The sequence below is a fragment of the Dromaius novaehollandiae genome, chromosome 10, assembly GCF_036370855.1.
Source record: "Dromaius novaehollandiae isolate bDroNov1 chromosome 10, bDroNov1.hap1, whole genome shotgun sequence".
Lineage (NCBI taxonomy): Eukaryota > Metazoa > Chordata > Aves > Casuariiformes > Dromaiidae > Dromaius > Dromaius novaehollandiae.
In genome coordinates, this window is record NC_088107.1 from 12,181,576 (window position 1) to 12,193,925 (window position 12,350).

At 37.8% G+C, this 12,350-nt stretch overlaps 1 protein-coding gene across 4 annotated transcripts in view; it reads right to left on the reverse strand.

Moving 5' to 3' along the window:
* The window catches only part of SPPL2A (signal peptide peptidase like 2A), a 29,882-nt gene that overhangs the window by 8,153 nt on the left and 9,379 nt on the right, over positions 1-12,350 (reverse strand). For 2 of the 4 annotated variants that reach the window (XM_064517322.1, XM_064517323.1), the window contains exons 5-15: positions 11,970-12,103; positions 9,160-9,311; positions 7,461-7,557; positions 5,925-6,026; positions 5,126-5,207; positions 4,773-4,847; positions 4,012-4,068; positions 3,792-3,845; positions 3,263-3,362; positions 2,278-2,355; positions 1,744-1,904 (exon numbers count right to left, since the gene is read on the reverse strand). In XM_064517322.1, coding sequence (XP_064373392.1) covers positions 1,744-1,904; positions 2,278-2,355; positions 3,263-3,362; positions 3,792-3,845; positions 4,012-4,068; positions 4,773-4,847; positions 5,126-5,207; positions 5,925-6,026; positions 7,461-7,557; positions 9,160-9,311; positions 11,970-12,103 — 1,092 coding nt within the window. The remainder of the gene's footprint in view (positions 1-1,743; positions 1,905-2,277; positions 2,356-3,262; positions 3,363-3,791; positions 3,846-4,011; positions 4,069-4,772; positions 4,848-5,125; positions 5,208-5,924; positions 6,027-7,460; positions 7,558-9,159; positions 9,312-11,969; positions 12,104-12,350) is intronic. The other 2 variants (XM_064517324.1, XM_064517325.1) reach the window with 1 other exon arrangement.

The following is a 12,350-nucleotide window of genomic DNA, read 5'->3' on the forward strand; positions in this document are numbered from 1 at the left end:
TACAGCAAAATAGGAATTTTAGTAAAGTTACATGAGGTGTTCGATCACAGACAAATCTAACCGGGAAGGGAGGGGAAGAAATCAACTCTTTAAGTTGTGCCAGATTCTTTAAATTGTGCCAGATACAAAGTCATCTGACCTCAAAACAAACTGAACTTCAGGGCAGTTTTAATCCTTCAGGAAACCAGTTGAAAGGACATGAAATAACTACTATGGCAACATAATGCTTCCATCTATGAGTTTTGCTATGAGAAGTGCAAGAAAGTTTGATTTGCTAAAAAGAAGCTTGCCAGATTTATTTAGGTCAATCTTACTCAGAACTCAAGTGAGGAAAATAAAGGGTGAAACTAACTCTCTTTCCCCAACAGACCCTGAGTTATTTGGCTTTATATGTGCAGTGCTGTGCATTTTAGAATAGCAAATAGTCCCCAATTTACAAACAAGTACATGGTAATCCAAATCCATTCTGACCTACAGAGAAACATTTCTATTCACTGGACCTATGAAAGGAGAAGGCTACTCTTCTTTAGCCCATTCTCAGCTATTCCTTATACTGTAATGTCCTTACTTTATAAACACTTTCTCTTTTGTAGACAAAGAGGTAGGCAGCCTAGTAAAAGCCAAAGATCTTTTTCTGAGTAGTTTCAAACTTAGCCTTCAGCTGAAGCAGGTGTGGAAGATTAGCCAGGTCACCAAAAGGCAGTGTTTAGCTGATAATACTATAGGATCTGTATGACTGCAGTTTTACATTTACAGGAATTAATAAAACCCAGCTTCCACTGTTTCATCTTAACTTTGCAATACAGAAGTTGGACAAGCAGAAGCTATACCTTTCCTCCATCAACTTAACATCAAACCCCACCACTCCCCCACCCAAAACTCTACATCCATTCTCTGAGCTGAGTTCAACACAGCCTAGATACAGAACATAAAAGTAGTTTTTGAAGTCTAACAATAGTGGACTCGAGGTATATAAGACCATCTCAAGGCTGGTCTGTCTTACAACAGATGCCAACTCACATGGGCTACTGCACCATGCAGTTACCACATGTAGGACGAGCTCAGGGGAAACGCACAAGTGTCAACAGGCAGAGGCAGATGCTGGTGGCATGCAAAGTACTACAATTCCTGGGTAGTGTTAGAGGCAACCAAAGGGGAAATAGAGTGCCTAAAAGACAGTGTGTACGACCACACTGTGACAGAACACAGTTATATAACCACCCAGTTATTTTGTTGCTGGGCCCTCCACATAACCCTGACAATGTAAGACACCAGTGGTGCATGGAAACTAGTTTCTAAAATTGTAGTTGGTCACTAACTTTTTTAAACTGTATCTTAATATAGGACTACTGCAGATTGGAATCTGCAAACTCAACTCAATGACCCAAGTTACACCACATCAAGATGACAGATGAAGACTGTAAAAACATGAAAAAACATGGGAAAAAAGTCACTTGGTCTGTTTTTTAAGGGTTCTGGTATGTTTGTTTTAGGTTTTGGGGTTTTTTTCCCCCTTAAGATAATACTGAACCAGCTATTCTATGTCCCTTAAGCTTCGTTCTGTCATGTTAGCTACCAGGCTAAGATTTTCTAAGAGTAAAGTCTACTTTTGCTTATTTTTTCTGGAAGATAATCACCATTAAGACTAGCAAAAATTGGATTGTAGGTAATATATTACTAAGTACTTGGAGAAGGATATATACAAAAGGTATTAACCAAAAATATACAAGGCATCCAGCCTACCTGATAACTGCTACCATTCCAAAACTTCTTCATCTCTTTTCGTCTCCAAGCAACAAGTGAGCTAGTAATGAGCGTACATGGTACAAGATAGAGCAGAGCAGGTTGTCCCATCTTCATTAGTGCCAAAACAACAAAAGTCAGCACCATACCAACAGCATAAGCTATATTAAAAAAAAAAAAAAAAAAAAAAAAAAAAAAAAAAAAGATATTTACAGAGTCAAGAACAGGTGATTTTTTATAAATTCACTAGCGCAGTAAGCAAAAAAATGTTTTTAATGTAATATTTACCTCTTTCAATATAATTGAAGAAAAAAAGGTTACTATATATTTGCAAGCTTTCTCAAAGCAACTGACTACCAGTAAAGAATACTCACCTTAAATATAGACAGGTACATTAAAAAACACTATGAAGATACTCTTGACAATACTGAACCTTTACCTGATGAAAGCTATCTAGTTTGCCACTAAAAAAATTAAAAAAAATTTTTTAAAGCTAGTATGAAGATTAACATTGCTAAAGCGTCACATAATTACCTATTGTACAGGAAATGTAATATACAGAAGAAGAACTTGTTTGAACATCAAATCTTCGACAATAGGCAACCAGAAGCCCTTGAAGAGGGAAAAAAAAAAGTAATGAAAAAAGTAATGAAATATTTAGCGCTCTCCAAATATCTCCCCCACCTCCAAATCAAAGCAGTATAAAGAGAATTTACAGTAAAACTTCCCATTATTGTGTGTCCTTCCAGTTTCTTATCTGGAAATTATTACCTTATGGAAAGCCAAGAACCAATTTGAGAAATCCTAGGGTAAGCCTCTAAAGTCAAAATCATAATGTAAATATGCTAGTGAGCTTGGTATTAAAGGGTTTTCTTTTTTTAAGCGAGCTAATTACAATGTGCTACTTAGTATTTTGAAGTCACTAATACAGAGGAGTAACAACCCAGTTTTAATACTTTCCTTCAATGATATTTTAATACTCTTTCTTAACAATCAGCAATTTTGCCTCAATACAAATCAGAGGATAGGGAAGAATGCTCTGTTCAGGAGATGCTGCTTTGTGCCTGACTTAAGTAATTTGCCCAAGATTCCAAGTCCATCCATGGCAAAATTCAGTTCCAAAGAAGATCAAAAAACTTGTGATAAAGCAGCAAATACATTTTCCATTACCTCACCTCTAAGTACGTAGTCCACGATACAAAATTACTATGAAGTCTTAGAAATCTCACAGAAAGTACTCTGGGAGATTTAATACTAGCAACTGAACTTATCTATGGCACTTGTATGTACATAATGGAGTGCTATAGAAAAGCAAAAAAACCCCACTTGACTATTTAAGTATACTATAACACGTTAAGCTTTCTTATATTGTGGCTTTTGCTATATTCTGTACTAACAGATCTAACCGCTGCGTTTGATTCAGTAAAAGTTTGGTAGAATGAACTCCAAAGCAAGTCAGTTGAGAAGCAAATATGAAATATTGAATCATAAGTTACAATTGCCAAAAACAGTTGCTCACCTGGGACAATAATGTCTCCAAAACCCAACAACGAAAATGGCATGTCACACAGTGTTGCTGCAGAGTATTCAAGTCTAGGCACTCTAATAACCACAGGCAACTGTAAAACAGTATTTCAGAAGCCCACATAAATCTAATCTAAAGCGTCCTGCTGTTGGTGTTTTATTGTTTTTTTTTTCCTGAATGAAGAAACAGTTCTAATAGAATTTTAATTTATCATTAATGCAGACTTTCAAAATAGTAAAAACCTAAAGTAAAAACCAGAAACCAACACAGAGTGGATAAACTTAAGGCAATAGATAAAATGGAATTTCTGATTTAAAAATAATATGCAAGCACCAAAAGAAGTTAAGGAGACATTTAACCATATAATGAGAATAACAAGTCTGTATTATTATCCTAACTATAGAGTATTGATCAATGATATCCAGGCCCTGAAGAGAAATTTGGACAGTCAGGTTTTCCCCAAAAGAATAGTCTTTTCAGAGGGAGTGATTTAAAAATCCAGTATCTGAAATACAATCCTTACTTTCTCATGGGGAGCTGAGCGTTCAGTAGGGACTTCCACCAAGTTTCCATCATTCTAGGATCAAACCCAAGTCAACAAGTATTTAATACTTAAAAGAAAATAGCAAAAGCTGGCTATATTTTGTGAGAAGGTTATGCTGAAAAGCACACTATTCGCTAATTGAATTAGCTACAAAATGTCAGTATTTTTATGTTGCACATAATAAAACAACTATTCCTACCTTTTCACTATTTCCAAAAGGACCAGCTGCAACTTCAACCATTATACTTGCCCCATTCTGAAATGAAGGTTGTTTTAAGAAGTTAGTGGTTTAATATACCAAAACATTCATACCTCACTCATAAAAACTCCTTGTACTTCATCTTAAAATTCAGAATTGGACAAAATCCTGACTATAAAAAGGAATGCACTAAAAATCATACAATGTTATATCGCATTTTTTTATTATTATTATTAAAAACATGTAGTCCAGCCTAAAATGAGCGTCAGCCTCCCACCCACCCCCCAAAAAAACCCACACCAAGTATAGCCAAAAGTTTAGTTAAAAATGTGTCAGCCTTTTCTGCCATGAGCTTTCTGTTTCAAAAGAAGAGAAAAAATACTTGCATACAGTTCATAGCACACTGCAAATCAGCACTGCAGAAAGTACTACAGCACATTCTGACATAAGCTTCCAGGAAACTGAAAGACACTGATTTTTCATCATCATCCTGTCACATAATCTGGGACAGCTTACTGATGGTCATATGATTACTGTAGAGTTCATCATATGACAAAGTTTATGGCACCTACATATGCATTATGCTCTATGGAACACGCAAAATGAAAATTTAGGTCACTGCTGTCTTGGGGGCAGGAGGGGAAGGAAGTCAGCATATATGCATCGAGTACTGAAGATGCTAGCCTGTTTGACAGGAATAGTGCTACTGCAACCAGAAAACATTTTTGTTTTTTATTTTAAAGAGAAACTCACAGACATACCTTTGTGATAAATGGTGTTATGAAGACAAAAAACACATCATATAAAAGGAGAAGGCCTAGAAGTATCACACAGGACTGGAGGGGAAAAAAAAAGGAAATATTACCACAAGTTTTCAAGGACTTCATCGTTAGATTCCAGTACCACTACTGTATCACAATTTTAAAAATAATGCTTTTATTCTGGCATAGCATTTAGAACTGGATTTTTAATAACTACAGTATTAAAAAACCCCAACTCTTTGCTGTTTTCAATTATTTCTTGGCTGTTGAAAATTTACTTCCTGGGACTACACGCACACGCACACACGTGCATGTCACTTGAATGCTTTATTAAGGAGAGCAACTTACAGTACCTTAAAGTTGGGCATCTTCAGTGTTTTTATAAAGTTTAGGCAGAAAGCAACTCCCAAAATATCTTGCAAAATCCAAGCCCACCTAAAAATAAGAACAAGTTTTCACACATTGTTTAAGCTCACTGCTAAAAAAAATCTAAAGACAATAGCAATTTTAGCTTTTACTGGAAATAGCAAAATTGCAGAATGGATTGGAAAACATGGAGTTGGTTTTTCAGAAGCGCTGCTACTGAAAACACGATTCTCATTTCAAGATAGTCAGTTTACACTAGCCTGTGATCACAAGTTGCTGGGTGTTCCTTACCAACTTGCTATGGAGAAATTGAGTTGAACAGAGGCAGTAACAGGGCGCTGCTGTTCACTTGCATGATTGCTTAACACTTAACACTTGCTTAACACTTCACGTTGTTGACTGGAAGACCTGCTTAAAACGTTTGGCTCAAGATGCTACTTGGGATTGTATTATACCATTGTTTATTTATGGTCCTATGCTTACGTTTCTATTTTTGCAGTTTCTCCCCCTCTGTGGTCATCATTAGCAATTGAGTTCCTCCTCACCTTCATAATTTTTTGTAACTCCAAATAACCACAATATAGCCAAATAACCATAACAAGTTCATTTGTATAGCTTTGTTCTCTGTTATTCCCATGCTTGTTAAGTTTCACAAATATTTTTATGCCTTTTTAAATAGGCAGTGGTGTTTAGAAGGATGCCACATTCCAGGATTAGTTGCATGATGGGAAGTTTGTTAATGAGAATTATTTGTATTACTCTTTCAAGTCAGAATGCATCACTTACCTATCTTCATTTCGAAACACTGCCCAGACAACAGCTGCTGCTATGCAGAATCCAGCAAGAAAAATAAGCCTCACTTCAATATTTTTGTTGCAACATTTAATCCTAAAAAATAAGCATTAAGTTAAACAGGAAACCTGCAACAGCTAAAACACATACTTCTGCCATCACAGGTCTTCAAGCTGACAAGGCGTTCTCACCTTGAGAGCTCAGGACTCTCAGGACTCAGGTGGCAGCACCAAGCCTTCTGCAGTACCAAGCCTTCTCTAGGCTATGTTAAAAAAAAGCCCACAGAAGGTAGGCCAAATTGGGCTTCTGTGGCCAACCCTCCTTTTAGTAAACACATCTAGGGAAGAAGGCAAGCAGATGAATTTAATTAATCCATTTCTGCTGTGTAACAATTACACCAACAGAACTATGCCGTGACGGACTGTCACGTTATGATTCCAGAAAGGTGGTGGTGGGGGGGAAAATCAATCTGGTTTTAGGACACCTAGTACAAGATTAAAATGGAATAAATATGGACTGCAAAATTGTGAACCAATATCTGTTTCCACTGTCTATTCAATTTCTGGGACAGCTCTTGAACATACATTAACTGACAGAAGTACTCTGCCCTGCAGCTTACCCAAAACCTGATGTTTTTTTTTTTTACCTGATATCTACCTTTGTAATGCCAGGTGATCAGGCACATATGTCCTGCATTAAGTAATGTGCTACCATAGCCCTAGGCTTCCAAGCTTATACAAACATGGTTCTTTTGAGAAAAAGAACCATTTGTTGTATTATATCTTGGGGGTGGGGAGGGGGAGGTTAAGCAAAAATACAAAGGAGAAGACTAGAGGCATTCCCATACCCACCACCAATACTTGCAGAATATTTAAGTCACAATAATAAAACAGGGCCATCTGTACAAAGATAACATAGCGCCTGAGTTAGGATTGTAACCACTAACTTCTAACACAGAGCATGAGTAACATGTTGCCTTTGACTGAAAGAAAAACACAAACTTGGCCTGTCACAGCTACAGCACGGATTAACATGAGGAAAAAAAAAGTTTTCTCAAAACAGTCCAGGGAGAGTTGGAAACTATTTAAGCTTCCACTGTCAAGAAAATGAAAGTCTTTGTAGGATCCCCTCTCTCACGTTAGGGTTCCTTAGAAAAGGAAGCAAGCACACACTACAGGCAATCAGGATTTTGCAACCCCAAACTCAGGCAGCCAAGCAGAGCCTTTCAAGCTCGACTATTCTAAACAGTTAATAATGCTTTCAAATTTAAGATTAAGCAAATCTGCATTATCTCACACCACTATTTTTAACTGTCGATTATCCTATGGATACCTTAAATAGCTATTAAAGGAGCGCATAATTATCTTTGTAACAATCCAGGACACTAAATCATACACAGGACAGTGTGTCAAACATGCTGACATTTTCACATCACCTTGAGTAGCAAACAGACCCTCCCTTCCACCCCTCCACCCCCCCCCCCCCCAAAAAAAAACCTTAGAGTTATAAGAATTAAGAGGTGAACAATACCTGCATTGCCCGCATGGTATTTCTCCAATTAATGCAGCAAGACAGTTGTACAGACTCATTGCAGATGCCAAGCAAAAGACTGATATTATAACGTACACTACATAAAAGGAAAGGAAGATGGGAATCAGTGACAAAATACAATAAAAAAAATGTAGCAAGCAGGAATCAAATACAAGGCTGCAATTTGATATAAACTGTTATCAGTTACAGTACTGCTCGATACACTGTCATCAAAAGATGACAGAAAACACTGAAATCTGAAAGGCCTGTTCCATGACGCGAGAGCTCTCATCAAGCAAAGACTTGCATTTTGAAGTTTCTGAATGGAAAGAACACGTTTTACTTTTTTCTTCTCCTTTCTTTAAAAAGGAGTAAGAGATCAGATAGCACTTTCACATAGTTTTCTTCGATGATGGCTAAACTAGAAGTGCTATACTATGACTACCAGTTTTCTCAATTTCTGATAATGCCTCTCACTTCAAATTTTCCCTGTAGTCACTTTGTCTGCTCATGAGGCAGTAAGGGAAATATTTTTAGCTTATTGGCTACCTGGTACTAATTCCAACTAAGGATATTAAGACTTGCATTCTCACACTCTAATAGTGTTGTATCAGTCTATTTATTTATTTATAGCTATAAAATTTCCCCTGGAACAGCATATCATACCATAGTAACAGCTTCCTTACCTCCAAAAAATTTCACATACCTGCTCCAAAGTGCACAGAACTGGGCTTCTTAGCAAAAAGCTATTACATACCTTTTTTGCACTATTCACTTTTCTTCCTTTCCCTATTTAATTCATTACATCGCCCCCTCCCCTTTTCACTTTCCCTTTAATTGGTCTCTTTCTTCACTTATTCCCAAAACTCACCTCAAACTCATCTCAGAGCAAGCAGACACAGGGAATTTTTAGCCTAAACCTTTTGATCAAATTAAATAATTCATCGGTCTTTAAATGGGACAAGTTTAGCAAAGGTAATATTGCCAGTAGTTAGGTAACCAAAGCCAAACAAAATCAGTAGTCACCATAGCCAAGCTTCTTTTGCAAAAGCAGGAGGATAACTTTTAACAAGTTCTACGGAAATAGTGTAGATAATAAGCTTTCAGAATGGAAGTTACATTGCTCTTATTAAAGAATGTATTTTAAAACAGTTTATGTTTTCTGGTTGCATGATTTGAGGGCAGGAAAAATCCACCAACAGTTTGGAAACCATGTTTTACTAGTCTTGCATCACTGAAGAAGAACTTATGTCACTGCTCGTACGTCTTGAGTTTATTCCATTATGGTACTGCCATATATCCTAACACTTTAAGTAGGGCACTGCAACCACAAACTCAAGGTCAGTTTAACAACAGCTAACAGAACTTTCACTCTAAACACTATTAAGTTATCATTGTGACCCTCCCAGCAATGTCAACATACATGATATACTTTATTCCTGGTTGCTAGTCACCTCTCCTCCACAGTACTTCCATCAGAATAAGCACTGTCAAGGCAGCCTTCGTAAGAGAAGCTCCCCTCCTTTTTAAATAGCAACTAGATCTCTTCGGCCTTCAACTCCCTCATACGTGAAGAGGGCAATTAAGAAACAAAAGAGTGCATTAATTTTAGTTGAGAAATCTGGCTTTTCAGACTTAAACACCTAATGAAATTATGCAGAAAAATATAAATTGAATGAGATGATCCATTGTTTCTTACCTAGCCATTTGTAGAAGAAATAAAGCAAAACTAGCATGACACAACAGATGACAACAAACAAGATGACTGTTAGAGGGGTGAAAGTAACATTTTCCTCCTTCTTTCGTCTTGTTTCTCTCTCTCCAGGATTTGCCATAGCTTTCAAATTCTCACTGTTTTAAGAAAGCCACATACACATTTATCTCAGTTGACAGATTTTGAAAGTTTTACTATGATCAGAATTGTTTGTTATAAAGCGTGTGACAGCATTTCAGTTTAGACTTTCATATTTCTATTATTAGACTTCAAAAATTTCAGGAAAATGGTATGCCGATTTTTTGAGTTTCTCTCCATTTTAATGGAGATGTACTCTCCTAACCTAGCATAGGTCACAAGGAAACGATTCGGGAGAGCCTTTCCTTCCAGCGATAATGGAATTGTCAGCTTGCTAAGAAGCAACCCCAGTTAAAACCCCAATCAGCGTGAGGAAAAACAGTCTGCTATCAAACCCCTTTGCCTCCTTTTCAGGATGTGTGCCCTCAGCTGTCTCAGTGCATCACCTCCGACTTCAGAATCTCTTGGGCTAAATGCAGTCGGTCGCTCTCGACTTACCTGCAAGTCTGCGATAAGTCAAAATCATAATGTATACTACACACTGCTTTGAAATCTCAACTATAAATATTTCATTAAGTGTCTTCAAAAAACATCAGTGTTTGCAAAAGGAAGCTTGCTAACTACCAGTTCTTTTACACTTATGCCCCATAATTAAAGAGTAAAGGAATGGGGAGCAGGAGCATAGGGATTTTCACTGGGAGTAAGAATTCTTTTGTTTTCTGGGTGTCCACACTCCATATTTACGCCTCACCAGACAAAATGAGGAAACTGAAATTGTTGTGTTTTACTCTGTTCTTTGAGCAGACAGATCTACTACTCTTTAGTACAGACAGTAGTGAAACTTGCCCATCAGATAGCATGTTCCCGACGAATCCCAGGACCTACCTACAAAATGCTGAATTCAGCACTGAAACAGCCACCTTCAAAAGAAAAAGCCCATAGGAGCAAGACGCTTTGTTAGATGAATCACCTTCTTAGAGGACATGCTTTGAATAAGCAGCTTTAAAAAAAACTCACCCTAGATTTATGAAAGTGCACTTCTAACAAGTTTAAGGTAATTACATCTAGGGTTTTTTTTTCCAGTATGGGAGACTGCATTATATTTTGTTATTTTAACATTCAGTGCAGCCACACCCTATAGCACTGTAGGGTAAAGAAGCAGTATAATCAGATCCAACCTTTCAAAACTCCCCCTGCCACACACACACACACCTCTCTATTTCTTTAGTCTCTTCCAAAAAATTATGAAGATTTGCATAACAACTAGTGGGAAAGAGGAAGCCTGTTATCACACATGATCCACTCCCTGTTGTTCTGGTCAACCAGAGCACAGGACCAGCAGAGAGCAGGAAGCCCTGCGCAGTGCAGTCCCCCGGCCCATTCGGTGTGCACAGGCATCCAAGAAGCAACACAGAATAACATACCATGTTCTGAAAGATCAGCTGTCTCCAGTTTAACCCCAGACAAAAAACAGTTCTGCGCATCCGTGTGCTTCACCTCACTAAAACAAAGCCTCACGCTCTTTGAACACAAGAGGCAATACAGAAACCCCTATTACACCCTCTTTTCCCTGCATTTGCCACATTCTGCACCTCCTCTCGTCTCCTTCCCCTGTGCAGGCACTGCTGCTGCCTCCTTGCCCCTGCTTAGTTCCAGAGCTGCTATTGCTCTGTCTCTGCTGCTTCAGTCCCCCAGATAACACACCAAACTGGACCAGATAAGCCTAGCTGAACTTTAACTGTCTGCAGCCACCCGCACACAACTGCACTGCATTCCCCAGTGCTCCTAGTTCCAGAAACACGGTGCAGGGGCATCCTAAATAGCCAGCTGGGGCCAAACAGTTGTACAGATCCTTGCTAGTGCAGACAGTATACACAACTGCATATGTACCTTTTCCAAAACTGTGCTGGTCCCAGCATAGTGAAACCATAGTCAGGACTGGTGGAAGGCAGCTGTTGGTACTGCTTTAAGGTTTCATATTGCAACCCACTTCATTTTAAAGATGTCATCATTAAAATACCTACATTCTGTCATAGATACTGGAGTATTACAATGCTAATTATAGGGTATTTGGCAATTTGTCAAAATATTAACTCACTCTTCATCCCAAGAGCTGCACCATCCCCTAGGGACTTTAAGATCTACTGTATAAGGGCCCTCAAAGACTACCGGGAGATACAGAGGAAAGAATATACACTCTTATGTTGCCTTGCATGCCTGTCAAACTGATCTTCAGACTCGTCTAGTCCAGAAATACTCCTAAAATAATCAAATCAAAAAACGATGATTTTAACCAGAAAACCCTATGCAGGATATGTTACAAAAATTACAATTTTTCAAAGGTTACTTAGGAAAAAAACTTGCATCTAATTTAAGAAATCTTCTATTTTCAGAGCGTCCTAATGTGTATTTATATGCATTGCAAGGAAGAGAAATATTATTATCCCTATATTACATGCTGGAGTTTAATAACTTAAGAACTTCTGAGCCACAGAGATTATTATATCAGTTACCACTGATTAAAATAAATACCCAGCTCTTATTGGTTTATGCCCAGACTCACAGAATTATTTGCCTGAAGTTGCTCAAGAAGCTCATGGCAAAGCAGATAAAGAATTAGAGGATCTAGGTGCAATTAACTAGCACCGTAAAGAACATTATTCCTCACTGATCATAGCCATGGTTTTCACAAAATTTCACATCTTGAACAAACTTACAGTTCTGATACTCCGCTCCAATAGCCTCCCAGTGCCACAGTAAACACAGCAATTACAAAGATGACAACCATACTGCAATCAAACTCTGGCAAAGGTGGTGAATAGAGAGTCACATTAATTTCATTTCCAAGAGTCTGAAAAATAGCAAACGAGTCAGTTCATAAGGACAAGAAGGAAATTATTTTGCTTATTTTCAACACGATGAATATCATAATTTCCTGCTCTTAACTTACACAATGCTGAGAGCAATTTTTCAGCTTACTATGCAAGATATGCTTTCCAAACCACTATCCAGGATACTCAGGTTTGAAAGCAGCCTTACTACTACTGCTGTGGGAACATACAGATACCACAAGGCAAAGTGGTACGTCTTTGTAATCT